The following is a 24,917-nucleotide window of genomic DNA, read 5'->3' as shown; positions in this document are numbered from 1 at the left end:
ACCTTGAACTCCTGACCTCGTGATCTGCCCGCCTCAGCCTCCCAAAGTGCTGGGATTATAGGTGTGAGCCACTGTGCCCAGCCTTTTTTTTTTTAAGAGATAGGTTTTCACCATGTTGGACAGGCTGGTCTCACACTCCTGATCTTTTGTGATCAGCCTGCCTCCGCCTCCCATAGTGCTGGGATTACAGGCGTGAGCCACCATGCCCGGCCTGGACTCAGTTTTCTAACACCACTTGATCATTCATTAACACATCTGTTAAGATGTGTGTTGAGTGACTCATGCACCGGGCTCTGTCATGGGCCCAGGGGAGAGCAGAGGGAACAGTACGGCCACGGTTGTGGCTCGCATGGGCTTTTAGAGCCTTTACATCAACTCAGGTGACCTTAGTTACATATTCACAGTTAGGAAAAAGGAGTCTTGAGGTATGCATGTTTGTTAGGATGCTTCGATGATTCGCAGCAGAAAAACTCAAAGCAGCCTAAAAATATAGTGGAGGCTGCACACCGTGGCTCATACCTGTAACCCCAGCACTTTGGGAGGCTGAGGCAGGAGGACTGCTTGAGGCGAGGAGTTCGAGACCAGCCTGGGCTACACCGGGAGAACCCTGTCCATACAAAAATTTTAAAAATTAGCTGGGTATAGTGGCGCATGCCTGTGGTCCCTCCCAGCTATGAGAGAGGCTGAGGTGGGAGAATCACTGGAGGCCAGGAGTTTGATACCAACCTGGGCAACACAGCAAAAATGCTATCCGTATAAATTTTTTTTTTTTTTTTTTTTTTTTTTTTTTTTAAGAGGGAGTCTCGCTCTGTCACCCAGCCTGGAGTGCAGTGGTGTGATCTTGACTCACTGTAATCTCCGCCTCCTGGGTTCAAGTGATTCTCCTGCCTCAGCCTCTGGAATAGCTGAAATTACAGGCGCGTGCCACCATGCCTGATTAATTTTTGTATTTTAGTAGAGATGGAGTTTCACCATGTTGGTAAGGCTGAGTCTTGAACTCCTGACCTCAAATGATACGCCTGCCTTGGCTTCCCAAAGTGTTGGGATTCCAGGCGTGAGCCACCGCGCCCAGCCTATAAAAATTTTAAAACTTAGCCAGGCATGGTGGTGCACACCTGTAGTCCCAAGCACTCGAGAGGCTAAGGTGGGAGGATCGCTTGAGCCCAGGAGTTGGAGGCTGCAGTGAGCTGTGGTTACCTCACTACACTCCAGCCTGGGTAACAGAGCGAGACCCTGTCTCCAAAACATATTAATTAATCAAGCAGATAACTTGGTTCACATAGTTGAATCTTTGGAGGCAGGTTGGGCTCAGGCCGGCCAGAGGTGACCAGAGCTCCGGTTACTTCTCTGACCTTCTCTCCGCTCTGCACTTTCCCTGCAGCTTCCCTTGTTGCTGTTCCACTTCCGCGTTCCACTTACAAATCCGGATTCCTGCAGCTCGCCCAGAAGGGGCTTGGGTGCTGGATCATCAGCTGAAGTCCTGGGCTTTGCTTTGATTGGGCCATGTTAGATCACAAGTGCAGGACAGGGAACACTGTGAGCTGATTTAGACCACTCAGGGCCACTTGGGGTCATTCCCTGGGCATCTACAAAGCGGTGGAAGAGTAGGATGGAAGCCAGAGAAGCCGCAATAGGGTCACCTCAGTTACCCTACACTTGTCCCCGTGGGAAGAGGGCTGCCGGTACAGACCCCTTGAAGCTTTTTATCTGCTTGAACTAAAGCCACTGCCTGTATTTGCTGAGGTTGCCAACATCTGTCTGAGCAAATCTGCAGGAGCAGCAAGATTGGGGGGGCTCACAAAAGTTCGAGCACTTCCTGTGTGCACGCACACTGGATGACCCGCTTCGCACACTTGGACACGTTTAATCCTCCCAGCCACCCTAGGGGGTCGAATTCAGTGGAAAAGAGAGCGGTGGCTAAGGGCACCTCCAATGAGGAGGGTGTCGGGACAAAGGACCTGAGACCCCCCCAGCCACATCCTGCAGGACAAACCAATGTCCGCAGGTGAGGACGGGGTGGGAAAAGTGTTCCAAGCAGAAGGAACAGCGAGTGTCAAAGCCCCTAAGCCTGACGGGGTGGGAGTCTGGCTTGGACCTCCAGAGATCTAGGAAGACCCTGCACAAATACTAAGGAGAGGGGTCTGAAGGAGGCAAGAGGAGGAAAGGTTTTTGTTGTTGTTTGAGAGGAAGTCTCCCTCTGTTGCCAGGCTGGTGTGCAGGGGCACCATCTTGGCTCACTGCAGCCTCTGCCCCGGGGGTTCAAGCAATTCTCGTGCCTCAGCCTCCCGAGTAGCTGGGATTACAGCAGCCCTCCATCGCGCGATGGGACTCCTTGCAGCTATTTTTTTTTTTTTTTTTGAAACAGAGTCTCACTCTGTTGCCCAGACTGGAGTGTGTTGGTGCGATCTCGGCTCACTGCAACCTCCGCCTCCTAGGTTCAAGCGATTCTTCTGCCTCAGCCTCCCGAGTAGCTGGGATTACAGGCATGCGCCACCACGCCTGGCTCATTTTTGTATTTTTTAGTAGAGACGGGGTTTCACTGTCTTAGCCAGGATGGTCTCCATCTCCTGAGCTCATGATCCTCCCGCCTCCGCCTCCCAAAGTGCGGGATTACAGCATGAGCCACCGCGACTAGCCGAGGGAAGGTTTTCATCGGTGGCTCTTCCATGTGTCTGGCCGCCTGGGCACGTATTCACTGAAAAGGCAGAGGGTTAGGATGGGGAGACTCCAGGGACCACCTGGCTCAAGACCCGCAATTAGGCGGCTGCAAGGCCAACCCGGTAACTTTAAGAAGTGAAGCCGATTGACGTGAAACAGAAAGGAAAGAAGCTAGCTGGCCGGCCAGCGTCAGCACAGGCAGCCAGCCAGTGTCACCCTGCCCGGGGACGGCACCCCGGTTTTGTGGCGAGGACACCGAGGGCCGAGGGGGCGGGGCCGGGCTGCCCTGGCCACGCCCGACCGCCTGCGCCCCGCCCAGGGCCTGCACAGTTGGCGCCCCGCGGGTATCAGAGTGAAGGGGGTTCCTCGCCGGCTGGGGACGGGGCTGCGGGGCTCGCCAGCCGCTCACCTGCGTGGGAGCGCAGAGCCCGCAGTACCCGCCGTCCAGGCTCAGAGGACGCGACTCCCCGACCCTGCGCCCGGCAGCCCCCGGTGGCCGTGCGCCCGGCCCAGGCTCGGAGGTCCAGCCCAGCGGCAGCTTAGGCTGCGCGCCTGGCTCCCAGCCTCAGTTTCCCCATTGGTAAAGCGTTGACGGGTGGTTGCGGACGGCTTCTACGGACAGACCCTTAGGCTCCGACGTCTGCGCGGGTCCCGGCAGCACCCTCACCCCGAAGGCAGGGCGGGACCTGGATCTCGCGACCGCTGCCCCAGGTCCCCGCCCCCGGGCCCTACGGGGCTGAGGTCGGGAGGCCCCGCCCCCCGCCCACGAGGAAGTGGCTGCGGCTCCGGCGCGGAGCCCAGAGCCGGTTCGGCGCGTCGACTGCCCAGAGTCCGCGGCCGGGGCGCGGGAGGTGAGGGCCGCGGAGGCGCCCGGAGGTGGGGGTCGGGGGAGCCATCCGGAGGTGGGGGGACGCGTGGATGTGGGGCGCCGCCTGGGAGTGAGCGGGACGGGAGGGATGAGAGGGGGTGCAAGGAGGGGGCCGGGGGGCGCCTGGAAGTGAGGAGGACGCATGGATGTGGGGCGCCGCCCAATAGGGGCACGGGGATGAGTGAGGGCGCACGGAGAGGAGGGGCGCGGGGACTGGGGGCTCGCGGAAAGGAGAGGGAACCCTGGGATTGGAGGGGGCGCGGGGGTGGCTACAGGGCCAGGCCGTGAAAACGCCGGCTCCCTGCGCACCGGGCGCCCTCGGGGCGTTCCCAGCCCCCGGTCCCGAGCGTCCGCCTCGTGCCTTCCACCTCGTGCCTTCCGCCCCTGCTCCCGGGCCCGCATCCTCGGCCTTGCCCCGCGGTCGGTCGGTGTAGCCCCGTTACTTCGGGCCGGCGGGGCCCCACGCCCAGTCACTTCCCCTCCATCCCGGAGCCTTCCGGGTTGCAGCCGCCGGGAAATGAGTTGGCGTCCCCGGCCGCCCCGCCCCTGCCCTCCTGGCCGCTCCCGCTGCTCCCAACCGCCTCCCCTGGGCCAGGTCCGAGGGGTCCCGTACGGGGCGGGCCTGGCCGGTGGAGTCCCGGAACGCACCCCTCAGCTGCGGGGCTCCGCGGCCAGGGCAGATCCGAGCAGCCCCTCCCTTTCCGGAGGCGCAGGGAGAGCAGCCAGGCCGCCCAGGGCGGGGCGGGGCTGGGCTGGGCCGGGCCGGGCTGCACCCGCGGGCAGTGAAGAGATCAGGAGGGCAAGCCCTGGGGAGTCAGACCTCCCCCTGCCTCCTCTGCCAGTGCAGCCCGGAGGCTACCACCACCCATCCCGGCAGGGCGCGGCGGCTCACACACAGAATCCCAGCATTTTGAGAGGCCCAAGAGGGAGGATCGTTTGAGGCCAGGAGTTGGAGGCCAGGAGTTGGAGGCCAGCATGGACAGCACTGCGAGACCCCTTCTCTATTAAAATAAATAAATAAAATGTAGTCGGCTGCTGTGGCTCATGCCTGTAATCCCAACACTTTGGGAGCCGAGGTGGACGGATCACTTGAGGTCAGGAGTTCGAGACCAGCCTGACCAACATGGTGAAACCCCGTCTCTACTAAAAATACAAAAGTTACCCAAGCATGGTGGCGCTCACCTGTAATCCCAGCTACTCAGGAGGCTGAAGCAGGAGAATAGCTTGAACCCAGGAGACAGAGGTTGCAGTGAGCTGAGATCACGCCATTGCACTCCAGCCTGGGCAACACAGCAAGACTCCGACTCAAAAAAAAAAAAAAAAGTTAGCCAGGTATGGTGGTGCATACCTGTAATCCCAGCTACTCGGAAGGATGAGGCAGGAGAATCGCTTGAACTTGCCTTGGCAGTCAGCCAAGATTATATCACTGTACTCCAGCCTGGACAACAACAGAGGGAGACTCCATCCCTAAATAAATAAATAAATAAAATCTTAGGGATCTAAGTAGGAGTGCCAGCTTCTCCCTTCACTGGCCAGTGACTGGTAAGCGACCCAACCCCTGCCAGCCTCAACTTTCCTTATCTGGAAAATGGAAACCTTAAGGATTGTGAGGCTGCAATGCAATACTGCAGGACACTTGGCAGCGTGTCAGGCGCTGACAGTATAAACGTGTGCTTGTTGCTCACCTTGATCATAGTGTGCCCCTGGGTGAAACTAACTTCCTGGCCTCCAAGATTTGGGGTCAGAGTCCCAAGCTTCGTCATTTAGTAGGAGCCGAGTGACTTTGAGCAAATCATTGCTTTTGTCTGAGGCTGGGTTTCCTCCGGTACAAACTGAAGGTAAAAAGCAAACAGGCTGGGCGTGGGTGGCTCATGGTTGTAATTCCAGCACTTTGAGAGGCCGAGGCGGGCGGATTACCTAAGGTCGGAAGTTCGAGACCAGCCTGACCAACATGGTGAAACCCCATCTCTACTAAAAATATAAAATTAGCCGGGCATGGTCGTGGGCAGGAGAATCGCTAGAACCCGGGAGGTGGAGGTTGCGGTGAGCTGAGATCACGGCATTGCACTCCAGCCTGGGGACAGAGTGAGACTCTGTCTCCAAAAAAAAAAAAAAAGCAAACAAAAAATGTCCAGGCTTGCTTCAGGGAGTAAAAGAGAGAATGGTGAAAGTTCTGGGTAAAATTGCCTTGCCAGATGCCAGTAAAGTTCGTTTCTTACATATGTCTGTACGTAATCCATTGATAGGTCTTTTTCTTTTTTTGGAGTCCGGTCTCACTGTGTTGCCCAGGTGCAGTGCCATGGCTTGATCATAACTCACTTTAGTCTCAAACTCCTGGGCTCAAGGGATCCTCCTGAGTAGCTGGGATTACAGGCATGTGCCTCCACGCCCAGCTAATTTTTAAATATTTAGTAGAGATGGGGTTTTGCTGTGTTGTCCAGGCTGGCCTCAAACTCCTGGCCTTAAGTGATCCTCCTGCCTTGGCCTCCCAAAGTGCTGGGGTTACAGGCATGGACCTCCATGCCTGCCTCATAGGTGTTTTCTTTTTTTTTTTTTTTTGAGACGGTGGAGTTTCACTCTGTTGCCCAGGCTGGAGTGCAGTGGCATAATCTCAACTTACTGCAACCTCTGCCTCTCGAGTTCGAGTAATTCTCTTACCTCGGCCTCCCAAGCAGCTGGAATTACAGGTGCCTGCCACCATTCCCAGATAATTTTTGTATTTTTAGTAGAGACAGGGTTTTATCATGTTGGGCAGGCTGGTCTCGGAACTCCTGACCTCAGGTGATCCACCTGCCTCCGCCTCCCAAAGTGCTGGGATTACAGGCATGAACCACCATGCCTGTCCGTTGATAGGTCTTTTCTTTTTTTTTTTTTTTTTTTTTTTTTCTTTTTTTTGAGACGGAGTCTCGCTCTGTCTCCCAGGCTGGAGTGCAGTGGCCGGATCTCAGCTCACTGCAAGCTCCGCCTCCCGGGTTTACGCCATTCTCCTGCCTCAGCCTCCCGAGTAGCTGGGACTACAGGCGCCCGCCACCTCGCCCGGCTAATTTTTTTTTGTATTTTTAGTAGAGATGAGGTTTCACCGTGTTCGCCAGGATGGTCTCGATCTCCTGACCTCGTGATCCGCCCGTCTCGGCCTCCCAAAGTGCTGGGATTACAGGCTTGAGCCACCGCACCCAGCCGATAGGTCTTTTCTAATATTAATAATTACATGGCATCTCAACATGTGAATGTCACAATTTACTCTTTCCATATTGTCGCCTCGGTTTTTCCACACTGTCACCATTATAAAGAGGGCTGTTATAAACATGTTTGCTTTATTTTTTGAGATGAGGTTTCACTCTGACACACAGGCTGGAGTGCAGTGACGAGATCTCGGCTCATTGCAACCTCTGGCTTCCTGGCTCAAGCAATCCTCCAGCCTCAGCCCCTCAGATAGCCAGGACTACAGGCGTGCAGTACCACGCCCTGCTAATTTTTTTTTTTTTTTTTTTGGTAGTTTTTATAGACACAGGGTTTTGCCATGTTGCCCAGGCTGGTCTCGGAACTCCTGGATTCAAGCGATCCACCTGCCTTGGCCTCCTAAAATGCTGAGATTACAGGTGTGAGCCATGGCACCCAACCTATGTTTGCTTTTGAAAAAGAAAAATGGGGCCAGGCGTGGTGGCTCACACCTGTAATCCCAGCACTTTGGGAAGCCAAGGCAGGTGGATCACAAGGTCAGGAGTTCGAGAACAGCCTGTCCAACATGGTGAAACCCCATTTGTAATAAAAATAAAAATAAAAATAAAAATAAATAGCCAGGTGTGGTGGTGGGTGCCTGTAGTTCCACCTACTTGGAAGGCTGAGACAGGAGAATTGCTTGAACCCAGGAGGTGGAGGTTGCAGTGAGCCAAGATTGCGCTATTGCACTCCAGCCTGGGCGACAAGAGACTCCATGTCAAAAATAAAAAAAGAAAGAAAAATGTGTTGCTGTTTTCTTAGGACAAAGAATGCAGATTTTTTTTTTTCTTTCTTTTTTTTTTTTTGAGATAGTCTCGCTCTGTCACCCAGGCTGGAGTGAAATGGCATGATCTCAGCTCACTGCAACCTCCACCTCCCAGGTTCAAGTGATTCTCCTGCCTCAGCCTCCTGAGTAGCTGGGATTATAGGAGCACGCCACCACGCCTGGCTAATTTTTGTATTTTTGGTAGAGACAGGGTTTCACCATGTTGATCAGGCTGGTCTCGAACTCCTGACCTCGTGATCCGCATGCCTCAGCCTCCCAAAGTGCTGGGGTTACAGGCGTGAGCCACCGCACCCGGCAAGAATGCTAATTTTCAAGTTCCTGTTAGTGTTATTCTGTTCTATTAATATTTGTTCTCACCCACTTGTTGAATTGAGTACCCTTCAGAAGAATTAAACCAATTAGCAACAAATGACAGTTTCTCCACAGCTTTGCCAGCATTGAATTTTATGTGGTTTTGGTTTTTGTTTGGTTTGGATGACTAACCGGTGCTTTAATGGTGCCTTACGATTGTTTTCGTGTGTGTTTCTTGACTTGCCTTTGCATGGTTGGTAAGACTGAAAGAGCAGAGCTGGGGAGGGAAGGATAGGGGTAGCAAGAGCTCCAGCCCAGCGTAGGAAGTTGAGTAACTGCTTAGCACGGTGCAAATTAGCCTGCTGGCTGCTCTATCCAAGAACTGTCTGAGCTGGGTGGGGACTTCCCGGAGCGCCTGTAATGCTGAGATCTTTCCTCCAGGCAGCTCCTGCTTGGTTTAGCCTCAGATACAGCCAAACCTCTGAATTCAGGGAGACCTAGGGAAGCCAGGCCAGAAAGATCCCGCAGCTTGTGCCTGGTCCAGCCCCAGCCTCATCTGGATAAAGATGGGAGGGAATTATTGAGCTGAGGGCACCCAGCCAGTATGAAGAGAGCTAGAATGTAAACCCAGCACAGTAAGGAAGACAGTATCAAGGCCCAGGACTTTAGAATGCCCCCCTCCACCCCCCACCCTGCCACCACCACTGGGCAGCCTGAGGCTTTCTTTGCCTGGCACCACCATGCCCAGCTAATTTTTTTTTTTCTTTTTTTTTTTTTTAGTAGAGACAGGGTTTTGCCCTGTTGGCCAGGATGGTCTCGAACTCCTGACCTCAAGTGATCCACCCGCCTCTACCTCTGCCTCTGAAAGTGCTGGGATTACAGGTGTGAGCCACTGTGCCCGGCCGTCCCCTCCTCTCTCTTGTTCCTCGACATCAAACAGGCCCACAGTGCTGGCTCACAGGGCCACAGTGGCAGTGGGTGGGTGTCCTGGATCCTTCCCCCAGCAGCCATTACCGAGCCCTCATGCTGTCAACACTCGTGGGCGAAGCAGCCCTTGTATTTTTCTCTGAGACATCCAGAGCAGGGTAATTGGCAGGCGGGGGGTGGGCACACCCTGGCTCACGCAGGTTTGGTAGGTGAGAGGTTTTCCTGAGGATGATCAAGTCAGAGCGTCCCGGGCTAGAATCCCTGAGGCAGGAGACTGGAGCCCCATGGCAGCATTGGCTGAGAGAAGCCACTCCCTTTTTGCTCTCCCACTTCCTCATTGGTAAGATGTGGGGGTTGGGGAGTTATCGCCAAGGTGCTTTGGGTTTCAGCTGCTTTGCAGAAGTTACGGAAAAGAGAAATGAATCTTCCTCTCTTTCGCCCCCTTAACCCTTCCCCCTTGCCCCAATTAAGGGGTTGGTTCAACAGACTAGGAAGTATTTCTGCTAATTCATGCTCAAGTGTGATTGGCTGATAGGTGTGGTCCGAACCTCCCTCCTCTGCCAGTCACTAGTGTACCACTGTGGCCATATTTTTCAGCCCCTCCCCTGCCCCTTGAGTATGTCTGGGTCCTAGAAACAGTGGTCAGGGCTCTTCAAGTCCTCTCAGTTGCCCTTGCCCCCTGGCACACGGGGGCTGCTGTCCTCAGCAGAGCCAGCCTCTCAGTTGCCCTTGCCCACTGGCACACGGGGGCTGCTGTCCTCAGCAGAGCCAGCCGCTCCGTCCTCACAGCCAGTGCAGAGATGTGGCTGGGCACACAGCAAGCGTGTGGCCGCTGATGCTGGGACATCAGAGTCTGTGCCTCAACCCAGGGTTCTGAGTCTGCGCTCTCCCACCCTCATCCCTGGAGGTTCCTCCCATCTGGGCCTCCTGGGGCTGAAAGGGAGGGAAAAGTTGGCCTCAACTGGAGTCCTGGGGCCAACCAGAGCCTGTCTGAAGTTTGAAAGTGGGCTTCTGGCCTTAACCCTACCCCTGCCCTGCTGGTGGCCTTGGACCATGGGGGTTGTGGGGGTGTAGAGGAGCACTGTGAATCAGCCACAGGCCTTGAGCTTCTCTCTGCACAGTGTTGGCATCGGATGTGGGCGGTGATGCCCCAGCCCAGGAACACAGGAAGCGCTCAGGGAAACCCCCATGCTGACATGGCTGAGGGCGCCGAGGTGGTGCTTCCGGGGCCCTCGCCTTACACAAAGAGGTCTTATGATAAGGAGAGAGAGGCTGCAGAGGCAGCTCCAGTGGGTGCCGGGTGCTTGTTCTGGGTAAGGCTGCCCACGCATGCAAAGTGTGCTTTGGACACAGTGTGCTTACATGTGTGCAAGGCTGAACATACATGTGTTCAGGGATTGCAGTGTGCTTGTGTGTGAGGCTGAACACGCATGCGCATGTGGGCAGTATGGTCACATGTGCAAGGCTAAACGCGCTTAAAGTGTGCGGGGGTGCAGTGTGCTTGTGCGTGTGCAAGGCTGAACATGCACGCAAAGTGTGCTCGTGCGTGTGAGGCTGAACACACCTGTGTTTGCGTGTGTGGCCTGACCCTGCGCTGCGTGTGTCTACTTGCTCAGCAAATGCTGAGTGGGGACCCGCTGCGGTCCTGTTCTAAGCATGGGGGAAACATGAGGTCCGTGCTCCATGCATGTACGTGTGTGCACGTGTGTGTGTCCTGTGCTGCCCCAGGAATCTTCCAGGACATCCGGCTACAAGTGAAAGCAAGTGTTTTGGATCTGGAGTGAGCAGGAGGCGGACAGGGCCTTCCAGGCAGTGAGCGTAGGGGGCTTCGTGGTGCGACCTCAGACAGGCTGGTCACTGAGCCCCGCGCGGCTAAACGGCAGCCCCAGGCAAAGGTCGTTCTGCCCTTCCCTTGCGCCTGGGCCCAGATGCAGTGCAGGATGGGCCGGCCCCAAGGCAGGGCAGTGACGGGGCAGCCACTAGCCTCCTGGGGCATTCAGGGTTCCCAGTCCTGGTTGACTCCCAGCCCAGGCCCTGGGACCCAACACAGAACTGCCAGTCTGGTGAGGGAGGCAGCCATGTTATCTAATGGCTGTCACTGGTGACTCTGGGCAGGTGGCCTCAGCCCTCACATCTGTCATCTGGAGCTGACCTGGAGCCTGGCATCCTTCCCCAAGTGCAGCCAGGCCTCCCTGAAGGTCCAGGGCTGGTGGGAGTGTTGGCAAGAACGTATACAGGGCACCTGGCCAGACGAGGTGACTCACACCTGTAATCCCAGCACTTTGGGAGGCCGAGGCAGGTGGATCACTTGAGGTCAGGCGTTCGAGACCAGCCTGGCCAACATGGTGAAACCCCGTCTCTACTAAAAATAGAAAAATTAGGCATGGGGGTGTGTGCCTGTAATCCCAGCTACTCAGGAGGCCGAGGCAGGAGAATCACTTGAACCTGGGAGGTGGAGGTTGGAGTGAGCTGAAACTGTGCCACTGCACTCCAGCCTGGGCGACAGAGACTTCATCTCCAAAAAAAAAGGATACTTTTTTTTCTAGAGCTGGCAAGGAGGGAGTATCCAGGAAGTGCTGGATAGTACTAGTTAATACATTTTATCTGAGAGACAAGGTCTGGCTCTGTCACACCATGGCACAATCATAGCTCATCACAGCCTCAACCTCTTGGGCTAAGCACTCATCCTGCCTCAGCCTCCTGAGTAGCTGAGAATACAGACGTGCACCACCACACCCTGCACATTTTTTTATTTTAATTTTTTGTAGAGAGAGGATCTCACTGTATTGCCCATGCTGGTCTTGAACTTCTGGCCTCAAGCAATCCTCCTGCCTAGGCCTCCTAAAGTACTGGGGTTACAGGCATGAGCCACTGCACCCGGCCCAATTTAATAACATTATTTATTTATTTATTATTTTTTAAGTTATTTTTTCACACACATTCCTCCTAACTTTTTTTTTCTTTTTTGAGACAGAGTCTCGCTCTGTCGTCCAGGCTAGAGTGCAATGGTGTGATCTTGGCTCACTGCAACCTCTGCCTCTCACGTTCAACAGGTTATCCTGCCTCAGCCTCCTGAGTAGCTGAGATTACAGGTGCACACACCCCCATGCCTAATTTTTATATTTTTAGTAGAGACGGGGTTTCACCATGTTGGTCAGGCTGGTCTCAAACTCCTGACCTCAGGTGATCCACCCGCTTCGGCCACCCAAAGTGCTGGGATTACAGGCGTCGCCACCACGCCCAGCTAATTTTTGTATTTTTAGTAGAGGCAGGCTTTCACCATGTTGGCCAGGCTGGTCTTGAACTCCTGACCTTAAGTGATCCGCCTGCCTCGGCCCCCCAAAGTCCTAGGATTACAGGCATGAGCCACCGTGCCTGGCCTTATTCCTAACCTATTTAATGATAATATTTTTGAGGGCTGGGTAGGGTGGCGTGAGTGTGTAGTCCCAGCTACTTGGGAGGCAGAGGCAGGAGGATCACTTGAGCCTGGGAGGTCAAGGCTGCAGTGAGCCGTGATCACACCACTGCACCCCAGCCTGGGCAGCAGAGCGAGACCCTGTCTCAAATATGTATACACACACACACACACGTTTCTGAGAACATACTCTGTTGGTCACTAATGGCAATGAAAAATTTGTTCAGTGGCTATTGCTTGAGCACCTACTATGTGCTAAACATTTAAGCAGTGGAAATAGAAAGGAGAACAAGATAAAACAAAAATGTGTCTCTGCCAAGCTGGTTCTATTCCAGCAGGGGAGGAAGGCAGCAGGCCAGATTAATGAGTCCATGTTTGATGGTGACTACTGAGCAAATTTAATCGGAAATAGGGAATTGGGAAGTGCTGGACCGTGGGAGGTGCTGCAGTTTCCAACGGAGGGGGTCAGGGAAGGCTTCCCCAAAAGTTGACATTTGAGCATAGACTTGAGTGGCAGCACCAGAGTGAGAGCTGTGTGTGCCAGTATCTGGGGGAAGAGTGTCACGGGCCGAGGGTACAGCCAGCATGGAAGCCCAAGGCAGGTGCGTGCCTCTGTGCCCCAGAATCGGCCTCTGGTCGGCTGGGGAGGCCTGCTCCTCAAAGGGCGCATCGGGGCTGGTATATCACATCCATCACAGGCTAAGAGGAACCACCTCGTGGCACCTCGTCACGGAGGCCAGGTGCTATGTATCATCTGCTTCCAGCTCTCAGCACCTCTGTTGGGAGGCAGGATTCCTGTTCCAATTTTACAGATGAGGAAACTGAGGTTCAAAGAAGGCAGGTGACATGTCCAGGGGCACGTGGCTGGGCAAGCAGTGCCACTGAGCTCCTCCACTCCCAGGTCCCTGTGATGCTGGGAAACTGAGTCATGGAGGCGGGGAGAGATGGGCTTGAGGAACTGGGCTGAGACCGTGATCTCACCCCACCTCAGGCCTGGTGGGCTCCTTTGACACTCAGCGGCGGGTGGAGGAGGCTGGGGACAGGCTGGCGGGGCTGAGCTGGGCTGGTGGGAGGATGAGTCGCTGCCCTCTGCCAGGGTTCCCCTTCAGTGCTGGGGCTAGTCTAGGCGGCTGCAAAGTCTCCCTCGTTCTGGCCAAGTGTAATGGTTCACCCCTGTAATCCCAAATACGTGGCAGGTGAGGAGGGAAGATCTCTTGACCCCGGGAGCTTGAGACCAGCCTGGACAACACTGTGAGACCCCCGTCTACAAACAAATTAAAAATTAGTTGGGCACAGTGGCACACGCTTGTAATCCCAGGAGTTCATGGCTATAGTAAGCCGTGATCACACCACTGCACTCCACCCTGGGCGACACAGAGAGACCCTGTCTCAAAAAAACAACCTCCCTCCTTCAGTTCCTCAAGGCTGGGTCACCCTGGGGCCTCCCCAAGAGCCATCACCCAGGCCTGGCCTAGCCCTGTGCCTCCTCCCAGCCCTGGGTGCAGCCAATGGGTGTCTGGATGGAGAATGGGATATATCTGTTAAATACCTGCCTTTGCCTCACCCATGAGCCCCTGTATATCGACCACCTCCCCTCTCCCCGTCTGAGCAGTGACGGGGAAGACCAGGGCTCTGGGCATGGCGGGGCCAATGTGAGCACATCCACACCTGCCATGTGCTGGACACCTTTTTAGGTGGTTTATGAGATTACTTCATTTCTTTCTTTTTTTTTTTTTTTTCTGAGATGAGTCTTGCTCTGTCACCAAGCCTCCTGAGTAGCGCGGATTACAGGCAGGCGCCACCACGCCTGACCAATTTTTTTTTTTTTTTTTTTTTTTTGAGATGGAGTTTCGCACTGTCACCCAGGCTGGAGTGCAGTGGCATGATCTCGGCTCACTGCAAGCTCCGCCTCCCAGGTTCACACCATTCTCCTGCCTCAGCCTTCCGAGTAGCTGGGACTACAGGCACCCGCCACCACGCCCAGCTAATTTTCTGTATTTTTAGTAAAGACAGGGTTTCACCATGTTGGCCAGGCTGGTCTTGAACTCCTGGCTTCAAGTGATCCACCCACCTCAATCTCCCAAGGTGTTGGGATTACAAACATGAGCCACCGGGCCTGGCCTGGATGACTTCATCTTCATCCCATCCTTAATGGGGCAGGGAAGTTGGGGGGGGGGGGGTCCATCCTGTGAGGAAACTGAGGCACAGGTGACAAGTGAGGGGCCTGTCCGGCTTGGAGTCCGAGCACCCCACCCCGCCCCAGGGAGCATCTCCCCTGTAGTACTGTCTCTTCCACCCTGTCCCTGGAGCCTCAGAGATATCCCATGAAAGCTGCCCTTTTATAAGGAGGGAAACTGAGGCCCCAGGAGGGGAAGCAACATGTCAGGCCAGTTAGGAGCCAGGGCTGGTCCCTGCTGCTCGTCTCTGTAAACTACTGCCCCTGTAGAGTGAGGGGCCTCCCTGGTGTGAGGCCCTTGAAGATCAGCTGGGGCCTGGTATCCGGGTAAAGTCGGGGGCAAGGTCAGGGCTGACGTGGATTCTCTCTTCCTCTCTCGGGCACAGGAGCCAAGCCACCATGGCCTACCACAGCTTCCTGGTGGAGCCCATCAGCTGCCACGCCTGGAACAAGGACCGCAGCCGTGAGTGCTTGCTGGGGGCTGGTGGGTGGCGGCTTCTACCTCCTGGGATGGGGACCAGCCAGACCACACATGGGGACGCTGGAGCAGCCAGGTCCCCGGACCACGGGCTCCATGCGGCTGTCCCCGGGCCTCACCCCTGGGTCTTCCAGCTGACCAGGGGTCTCCTGGGTTAAAGTTTAAGGAGGGAATGGGCCAGGTGCAGTGGCTTATGCCTGTAATCCCAGCACTTTGGGAGGCTGAGGTGGGCGGATCACTGGAGGTCAGGAGTTCCAGACCAGCCTGGCCAACATGGTGAAACCCCATCTCTACTAAAAATACAAAAATTAGCTGGGCGTGGAGTTGTGTGCCCGTAATCCCAGCTACCTGGGAGGCTGAGGCATGAGAATTGCTTGAACCCAGGAGGCAGAGGTTGCAGTGAGCCGAGATTGCACCCCTGCACTCCAGCCTGGGTGACAAAGCAAGAGTCTGTCAGAAAAAAAGGAAGGGAGGGGGGAGGGGGAAGGAAGGGAGGAAAGGAGGAAGGAAGGGGGGAGGGGAGAGGGGGAAGAGGAAGAAAGGAAGGAGGGAGGGAGGGAGGGAGGAAGGAAGGAAGGAAGGAAAAAAGAAGAAAAAAAGAAAATGTGGCCAGGAAAAGCCTTTTGGAGGAGATGACATTTTGACATTTACACAGAGACCCAGAGGAGGAGAGGGGCTGGGAGGGGCTGGCAGGTGCAGGGGCCCTGAGGTGTCAGCTGGCTGGCCAGAGCGATAGGGTGGGGAGAGGTCCCAGGGGTCATTGCTGTGAGTAAAGGACAGTCAGTCCCAGAAGAAGACAGGGTGACCTGGCAGGGCCTGAAGGACTTCAGGGGGCCCCCTCCAAGGCAAAGGAGGAGAGCCTGAGTCACGAAGGATGAGGCTGTTGCCTGGGTGCACTGTGTAGTGTGTCCTGGCAGAGGGCAGTCATGGAGAGGGCCCCTCAGTCTCCCTCCATCTCCCCTGCAGAGATCGCCATCTGCCCCAACAACCACGAGGTGCACATCTATGAAAAGAGCGGTGCCAAATGGACCAAGGTGCATGAGCTCAAGGAGCACAACGGGCAGGTGACAGGTATGGCAGGGTGGCTGGGACCACAGTCCTGAAAGGGTGGTGGGCGGGGGGATGCAAGGCAGGGCATGGCCACTCATTATGGGGCATCTACCCACTCACTGTGAAACCCTGATTCAAATTGGCTTCAATTTTAAGGGGGCTGTGTTGCCTCATGTTACCAAAAAACTCAGAGGGTTGAGGGCTTCAGGAGAGGCTTGATCCAGCAGCTCCACATGACCAAGAACCCATCTTTTCTGCCTCTTGGCTTTGCCCTCCAGCATGTTTACTGATAGCATGGAGGGCTCTGACACTTCCTCATAAGCTCTAGGAGTGCCCCCTGGTGTCACTCTAAATAAGCACTGGATCTCAGTAAAAAGTGCTTGCTGGGTCAGGTGTGGTGGCTCATCATGCCTATAATCCCAGCACTTTGGGAAGCCAGGCAAGTGGATCACTTGAGGTTAGGAGTTTGAGACCATCCTGGCCAACATGACAAAATGTTGAAAAATATAAAAGTTAGCCTGGTGTGGTGGCACACACCTGTAGTCCCAGATACTCCGGAGGCTGAGGCAGGAGAATCACTTGAACCCAGGAGGCAGAGGTTGAAGTGAGCTGAGATCACACCACTGCACTCCAGCCTGGGCGACAGAGCGAAACTGTGTCTCAGTAAAAACAAAGAAAGAAGGAAAGAGGCTGGGTGCGGTGGCTCACGCCTGTAATCCCAGCACTTTGGGAGGCCGAGGCAGGCGGATCACCTGAGGTCAGGAGTTGAAGACCAGCCTGGCCAACATGGTGAAACCCCATCTCTACTAAAATACAAAAATTAGCCAGACATGATGGCAGGTGTCTGTAATCCCAGCTACTTAGGAGGCTGAGATGTGAGAATCGCTTGAACCCGGGAGATGGTAGTTGCAGTGAGCTGAGATTGTGCCACTGCACTCCAGCCTGGGCGGCTGAGCGAGACGCCATCTCAAAGAAATAAAGAAAGATTGGTGGTACACGCCTGTAGTCCCAGCTACTCAGGAGGCTGAGGCACAAGGATTGCTTGAACCTGGGAGGCAGAGGTTGCAGTGAGCTGAGCTCATGCCACTGCATTCCAGCCTGGGTGACAGAGTGAAACTCCGTTTCAAAGAGAAAAAAGAAAAAGTGCCTATTGCGCAGATACAGCTTCCACCTTGATTGTGGCCTTTCAGCCTTTCCTGTGTGGCCACCTCTGCCTGAGTGTCGTCAGCCTCCTGTGTCCCCTCCATCCCCCCACAGGCATCGACTGGGCCCCCGAGAGTAACCGTATTGTGACCTGCGGCACAGACCGCAACGCCTATGTGTGGACGCTGAAGGGCCGCACGTGGAAGCCCACGCTGGTCATCCTGCGGATCAACCGGGCCGCCCGCTGCGTGCGCTGGGCCCCCAACGAGAACAAGTTTGCTGTGGGCAGCGGCTCCCGTGTCATCTCCATCTGTTATTTCGAGCAGGAGAATGACTGGTGGGTACCTGGGTGGGGCTGGTAGGGACCCGGGGGCAGGACTAGAGTGTCCCCGGGAAGCACCAAATGGGATGTCGGGACCCCTGTTCGCATGACCCCTGCTTTCTGGGCCTCATTCACGAGGCAAGGGCCTCTCTGCAGTGCCCGGATGTTCTCACAGCTGACTGCTTGGGACGATGACATCCACCACACCAGAAACACCTCTGGGGACACCTCACTAAGCCCTGCACACACATCAGTCCTCCCTGCAGCTCCGTGGACTGGGCATCGCTCACTGTCCCCACTTTACAGATTAGCAAAGTAAGGCCCTGCGGCAAAGTCACTTTCTCAAGGCGCCACTCACAAGCTTGCAGCCACATCTTGTTCCTTTTTTTTTTTTTTTTTAATGAGATGGGGTCTCACTCTGTCGCCCAGGCTGGAGTGAGTGCAGTGGCACAATCTTGGCTCACTGCGGCCTCTGCCTCCCGGGTTCAAGCAGTTCTCTGCCTCAGCCTCCCAAGTAGCTGGGATTACAGGCGCCTGACACCACGCCTGGCTAATTTTTGTATTTTTAGTAGAGGTGGGGTTTCACCATCTTGGCCAAGTTGGTCTTAAACTCCTGACCTCATGATCCACCCACCTCAGCTTCCCAAAGTGCTGGGATTACAGGTGTGAGCCACCGTGCCCAGCCAATTTTTTTTTTCTTTTTCTTTGAGACAGAGTCTTGCTCTGTCGTCCAGGCTGGGGTACAGTGGCACGATCTCAGCTTACCGCAACCTCCGCCTCCCGGGTTCAAGCGGTTTTCCTGCCTCGGCCTCCCGAGTAGCTGGGACTATAGGCACACGCCACCACACCCGGCTAATTTTTTTTTTTTTTTGAGGCGGAGTCTCGCTGTCGCCCAGGCTGGAGTGCAGTGGCTGGATCTCGGCTCACTGCAAGCTCCGCCTCCTGGATTTACGCCATTCTCCTGCCTCAGCCTCCTGAGTAGCTGGGACTACAGGCACCCGCCACCTTGCCTGGCTAGTTTTTTGTATTTTTTTAGTAGAGACGGGGTTTCACTGTGTTAGCCAGGATGGTCTGGATCTCCTGACCTCGTGATCCGCCTGTCTCGGCCTCCCAAAGTGCTGGGATTACAGGCTTGAGCCACCGCGCCCGGCCTAATTTTGTATTTTTTAGTAGAGATGGGGTTTCTCCATGTTGGTCAAGCTGGTCTTGAACTCCCAACCTCAGGTGGTCCACCTGCCTCAGCCTCCCAAAGTGCTGGGAGTACAGGCGTGAACCACTGCGCCCGGCCATATATATTTTTTTGAGACAAGGTCTTGCTCTGTCGCTTAGGCTAGAGTGCAGTGTTGTGATCATAGCTCACTGCAGCCTCAGCCTCCTGAGCTCAAGTGATCCTACCGCTTCAGCCTCCTGAGTAGCTGGGACTACAGGCCCAAATAATTTATTTATTTATTTTGTAGAGATAGGCTCTCGTCAAGTTGTCCAGGCTGGTCTTGAACTCCTGGCCTCAAGCAACCTTCCCACCTCAGCCTCCCAAAGTGCTGAGACTACAGGTGTGAGCCATGGTGGCCAGCCCATGTCTTAGTTCTTAATCTTCTCCCCTGCATGGCTGAGGGCAGAGGCCAGGCAGGAGCATCTGAGAGACCCAAATTTGCATCCCACCATGGCCAGTTAGTAGCTCTGTGACCTCTGGTGGTGGCATCACTTTGCTGAGCCTGCCCTGAGGGTGACTGTGTGGCTTAAAGGATAGAGGGCACAGAGTTCCCACTCCAGAAGCGACCTAGCGCATCCCTGCCGCCCCAGGGCCCTGAGAGCCTTGTGGGCTGGGAGTGTCCAGTTGCATCTCTCCTGGGTCTTTGGTGGGCTGTAGGGAGCAATGGGAGCCTGAAGTCCCTGGTGCTGAGGTCCGTGAGTCCCACCTGCCTGTCCCTCTCTCCCTGACTGCCTGACCACCATGCCCAGGTGGGTTTGCAAGCACATCAAGAAGCCCATCCGCTCCACCGTCCTCAGCCTGGACTGGCACCCCAACAACGTGCTGCTGGCTGCTGGCTCCTGTGACTTCAAGTGCCGGTGAGACAGGGCGCCATGGGAGAGGGCGGGGCTGACGTTAACTGACTGCTGACATCATAGCGGAGATTGGAGGGTGGTGGGGGAGCCACACCTGAAAGTTCTACACCCCACCTTCTAGACCCGCTCCAGAAATGCTACCAGTGGATCACCTGGGCGTCGGTTGAAGGTTCTAGTCCCCGGGGAACCCTTCATGTCTCAGCTGGACATGCCTCTGCCCACCTCTTTTATTTTTTTGAGATAGGGGCTTGCCCTGTTGCCCAGGCTGGAATGCAGTGGTGCAATCATAGCTCATTGCAGCCTCCAAATCCTGGGCTCAAGTGATCCTCTGGCCTCTCAGCCTCCCAAGCAAGACTACCACTCCCAGCTAGATGGGAATTTTTTTTTTTTTTTTTTTTTTTTTTTTTTTGAGATGGAGTCTCACTCTGTTGCTCAGGCTGGAGTGCAGTGGCGCGATCTAGGCTCACTGCAAGCTCCGCCTCCTGGGTTCACACCATTCTCCTGCCTCAGCCTCCCGAGTAGCTGGGACTGCAGGTGCCTGCCACCATGCCCGGCTAATTTTTTGTATTTTTAGTAGAGACGGGGTTTCACCGTGTTAGCCAGGATGGTCTCAATCTCCTGACCTTGTGATCCCCACGCCCCGGCCTCCCAAAGTGCTGGGATTACAGGTGTGAGCCACTGCGCCTGGCCGGGATTTTTTTTTTTTTTTTTTTGGAGACAGAGTCTCGCTTTTTCATCCAGGCTGGAGTGCAGTGGCGCGATCTCGACTCATTGCAACCTCCGCCTCCTGAGTTCAAGCGATTCTCCTGCCTCAGCCTCCTGAGTAGCTGGGACTACAGGCGCCCGCCACCACGCTCAGATAATTTTTGTCTTTTTAAATGTAGAGATGGGGTTTCACCATGTTGACCAGGCTGGTCTCGAACCCCTGACCTCAAATGATGCATCTGCCTCAGCCTCCCAAAGTGCTGGGATTACAAGCTTGAGCCACCATGCCCAGGCACCTGTTAACCCTTTAAAATTTTTTTTTTTATTTTTTATTTTATTTATCTCACTCTGTTGCCCAAACTGGAGCACAGTAGTGCAATCACAGCTCACTGCAGGCTTGACCTCCTGGGTTCAAGCAGTCCTCCCACATCAGCCTCCTGAGTAGCTGAGAGTACAGGTGCACACCACCATGCCTGGCTACTTTACCTCTATTTTGCCTCTCCCGGTAGGATCTTTTCAGCCTACATCAAGGAGGTGGAGGAACGGCCGGCACCCACCCCATGGGGCTCCAAGATGCCCTTTGGGGAGCTGATGTTCGAATCCAGCAGTAGCTGTGGCTGGGTACATGGCGTCTGCTTCTCAGCCAGTGGGAGCCGCGTGGCCTGGGTGAGCCACGACAGCACCGTGTGCCTGGCTGACGCTGACAAGAAGATGGCGTGAGTAGAGGCCATCCTGGGGGAGGAGGTGAGTGCAGAGGAGCGGGACAGTGTGACTGACAGCTCTCTCCCCTCAGCGTCGCGACTCTGGCCTCTGAAACGCTACCACTGCTGGCACTGACCTTCATCACAGACAACAGCCTGGTGGCAGCGGTGAGGAACGGGGAGGGGGTGTGATCACAGCAGAGAGCCCAGCTTCCCTTCTTTCTCCTGCCTCCCTCCTTTTTTTCTTCCTTGCATTCTCTCATGTACCAGAGTTGGGCAGAACAGGTTGGATTATGCTGCAGTAACCAAAAATCCCTGGCTACAGGTGCTTAACAGAGTAAATATTTGGTCAGGTGCAGTGGCTCACGCTTAAAATCCCAGTACTTTGGGAATGTTGAGGTGGAAGTATCACTTGAGGCCAGGAGTTTGAGACCAGCCCAGGCAACATAGTGAGACCCTTGTCTCTACAAAAAGTTAAGAAATTAGCTGGGTGTGGTGGTGCACCTGTAATCTCATAATCCCAGTTACTTGGGAGGCTGAGGCAGGAGGATCACTTGAGCCTGGGAGGTTGAGGCTTCTGAAGTGAGCTGTGGTCGTACCACTGCACTTCAGCCTGGGCAACGGAGAACCTGTCTCAAAAAAAAAAAAAAAAAAAAAAAAAGGCCTGGTGGCTCACGCCTGTAATCCCAGCAAATTGGGAGGCCGATGTGGGCAGATCACTTGAAGTCAGGAGTTCAAGACCAACCTGGCCAACATGGCAAAACCCCATTTCCACTAAAAATACAAAAATTAGCCGAGTGTGGTGGCAGGCACCCATAGTCCCAGCTACTCGGGAGGCTGAGGCAGGAGAATTGCTTGAACCCAGAGGCAGAAGTTGCAGTGAGCCAAGCGTGCCACTGTACTCCAGCCCGGGCCACAGAGACTCCATCTCAAAAACAGAAAAAAACAGAAACAAGAGATTTACTTCTTGCTCACATTTTATGTCCAGTGTGGGTGTTCTGAGGGGCTCTGATGGAGGCTGTCCCCAGCATGCTGTCCCAGATGCCACGAGGGAGCCGAAACCTGTGGAATCATGCCCCGAGTCTTAACATTTCTGCCCACATTTTATTGGCAGGTGCAATGGCAAGGCCATGCCTAATGCAAAGGGCAGGAGTTCGGGGTGTGCAGTTCCTCCAGGTGTCCGGGAAGGGCACTGCTCTTCCTCCCCTCTGCCCACATCTGTCAAATCCCTTTTCACCCCTCTGCAAACATAATGAGGATGCCAGGGTCAGGTCAGGCTTGCTTTTTGCCTAGAAAAGCAACCAGCTGCAGGGGTCTCCCCTAGAGCAGGTGTAACTGGCTGGGCAGGACAGAAGGCGCCTGGGCTCCCAGGGAGTCCCAACGCTGGCCTTGCTGAGGGAGGTGGCAGCCCCCAGCATGGCCCCCGGTTTTGATACACCTGCGATTCGGGCCTCCCTCGCTGTGGCCCGTCTGTGCCCCTGAGCTGGCATCTGCCTCCCGGGCCGCCAGATGCCCGCCTGCCCTCCCCTTCGGCAGCGCTCCAATGGTCCCCGCCTCCCCGCTCAGGGCCACGACTGCTTCCCGGTGCTGTTCACCTATGACGCCGCTGCGGGGATGCTAAGCTTCGGCGGGCGGCTGGACGTTCCCAAGCAGAGCTCGCAGCGTGGCTTAACGGCCCGCGAGCGCTTCCAGAACCTCGACAAGAAGGCGAGCTCGGAGGGCGGCACGACTGCGGGCGCGGGCCTGGACTCGCTGCACAAGAACAGCGTCAGGTGAGGGCGGGGGCGGGGCCTCGACTCGCCCAAGTAGCAGCGTCGGGTGAGGAAGGGGTCTGAACTCTTCCTACTAGGGCGTTGTGCTGGGACGGTGAGGACTGGGGGCCCGGAGGGAGGGTAGGCCTGCCCTCTACTCGCCGCGCGGGAACGTCGGATGACGGGCGGGCCCGGACGAGGGGACGGGGCCTGTTTGTGGGCGGGGCCTCGACGCTGCATGATAACCACGTGGGGCGGCAGAGGGGGCGTAGCGGGCCCAGGGTAGGGAATGGCTTCGACTAGTTGTGGGCGGGGCCCGTCTCGATCTCACCCTAGCAGCTCAGGTGCTAGTGGAGCCCGGGAGGGACACGGTGGGACCGACATAAAAGACGGAGTCGACCTCTTTAGGTTGCATAAAAATAGCATCAGATAGGGCCTGAGCAGCTAGCCTCGCTCTGCATTTCCCGGACATAGCTGGGTGGGGACTGTTCTGTGGGGTGGCCAGGCAGTGACCAGCCGGCGTCCTGGGCGGGGTCACAGCTGGGGTGGGTCTGTTGCTAGTACTCAGCGAGGTGGGGGCGGAGCTGAGGGTCCCTCTGCAGCCTTCTAAGGATCTAGGGTGGGATGGGGAAAAAGAGGCTCTCCAAAGCCCAAAAGCTGCCAGCCACACGCATCCACCCCACGGCGAATCAGAGGGAGCTGTATGGCAAGACTGGCCAAGCCCTTCCGCCTGTAAAACCTCCTGTGGCCGCCAGATCCGATGGCTTCCTCAGACGGAACACCTTTGCCCGGCTGTCAGCTTAGTCCTTGGCTGCCCCCACCCTCATCTCCTTTTTTGTCCTGTCCAGCTGCACTGTTGGCACTGTGTACACTCCGCAAACACGTGTCTTTCCTGCCTCCCTGGACTTGAGTGTCCTGTCCCATTTGCCTGCACTTCCCACACCACTGCTCGTTCCCAAAAGCAGAGCTGACTTCTAAGCCCACTACACCCCGTCTCAGCATTTCTCACTGAAGCCCGCTCCCCAAGAAGTCTGGGAGCGCCTGGACGGGGTGAGCCTGAGCCCAGCGCCAGCACAGGTTGGATTCATAAGCTCCTCTTCCTCTTTGCAGCCAGATCTCGGTGCTCAGCGGGGGCAAGGCCAAGTGCTCGCAGTTCTGCACCACTGGCATGGACGGCGGCATGAGCATCTGGGATGTTAAGGTGAGGCTTGCCCTTCCTGGCTTCCCGCTGTGCCCCCCAGGTCAACTCTTTCCACCCATCCCCACTCCCTGGAGGTGACCCCCATCCTTCACTCCTGCAGAGATGGCACTGCAAGAGGATGAGGGCTGGGGGCGGCCCCTTGTCATCTGGGCCTTGGTGCTCACTGGGGCACCCGTCTTCAGGGCTGGGATTCAAACCCAGTTCTGACAGACTCCAAAACTGCAGGTTCTCTGCCCTCTGCTGTCCTGGGGCTGAGATGGGTGATCAGGTCCCTGGGAGTGGGGTGCCTGCCGGACAGCTGAGAACCAGCCTGTCCGTTCTGCCTCCCTTGCAGAGCTTGGAGTCAGCCTTGAAGGACCTCAAGATCAAATGACCTGTGAGGAATATGTTACCTTCATCCTAGCTGCTGGGGAAGCAGGGAGAGGAGTAGGGGAGGCTAATGGTTGCTTTGCTGAATATTTCTGGGGTACCAATGTGAGTCCCCATAGGGGCTGCTCCCTCAAAGAGGGGACAGATGGGGAGCTTTTCTTACCTATTCAAGAAATATGTGCCTTTTTCTTAAAGAAATGCTTTCATTTATTGGAAAAAAAAAAAAATGCCCCCAAAGCACTATGCTGGTCATGAACTGCTTCAAAATGTGGAGGTAATAAAATGCAACTGTGTTTAAAAAAAAAAAAAAAAAAGCAATTGTGGACACGCTTGCCTATGTGGAAGGAGAGGTTTTTTGTTATTTTCTTGGGGTCTTGCTAAGTTATCCAGGCTGCACTGGAACTCGTGGGAGCAATCCTTCTGCCTCAGCCTCCCAAGTAGCTGGGACTCCAGGGAGAGGTTGGTGTTTGCACAGCCATAGGTAGATAGCTTATTTTTACTGCTGGACAACAACATTGATCCTGAAGCCCAGCAGCCTTATGCCAAATGGTTCCTTCCCCAATGCTGTCCATCCTGGGCTGCCACTCCCAAAACTGCCAGTACCAGGTGTCACTGATTGACTAGTCAAATTCCTGCACAAAGGGGCTACACATTCCAGGCTGGTTGTGGAACTTTTGTTTTGAGATGGAGTTTTGCTCGTCGCCCAGGCTGGAGTGCAGTGGTGCGATCTCGGCTCACTGCAACCTCTGCCTTCCTTGGGTTCAAGCGATTCTCCTGCCTCAGCCTCCCAAG

General features: G+C 55.4%; 1 protein-coding gene across 3 annotated transcripts; it reads left to right on the top strand.

The window, feature by feature from the left end:
* Window positions 1-3,381: 3,381 nt before the first annotated feature.
* On the top strand, window positions 3,382-24,327 carry ARPC1B (actin related protein 2/3 complex subunit 1B). Of its 3 annotated transcripts, none has more exons than XM_037990540.2 (10): window positions 3,382-3,509; window positions 14,728-14,804; window positions 15,786-15,890; window positions 17,127-17,349; window positions 19,294-19,401; window positions 20,613-20,819; window positions 20,897-20,972; window positions 22,371-22,576; window positions 23,666-23,756; window positions 24,091-24,327. In XM_037990540.2, the coding sequence occupies exons 2-10, from the start codon at window positions 14,741-14,743 to the stop codon at window positions 24,127-24,129; spliced, it is 1,119 nt and encodes a 372-aa protein (XP_037846468.1). In that variant the 5' UTR covers window positions 3,382-3,509; window positions 14,728-14,740; the 3' UTR covers window positions 24,130-24,327. The 3 variants fall into 3 exon arrangements, with proteins under 3 accessions (XP_037846468.1, XP_037846469.1, XP_072868894.1); XM_037990541.2 differs by having other exon boundaries at window positions 3,421-3,534; XM_073012793.1 differs by lacking the exon at window positions 3,382-3,509 and adding an exon at window positions 9,971-10,063.
* The last annotated feature ends 590 nt before the right edge of the window (window positions 24,328-24,917 follow it).

This window comes from Chlorocebus sabaeus, chromosome 28 (genome assembly GCF_047675955.1).
Source record: "Chlorocebus sabaeus isolate Y175 chromosome 28, mChlSab1.0.hap1, whole genome shotgun sequence".
Lineage (NCBI taxonomy): Eukaryota > Metazoa > Chordata > Mammalia > Primates > Cercopithecidae > Chlorocebus > Chlorocebus sabaeus.
Note: the sequence above shows the minus strand (reverse complement) of the source record. Positions and strands in the feature narration are given on the sequence as shown.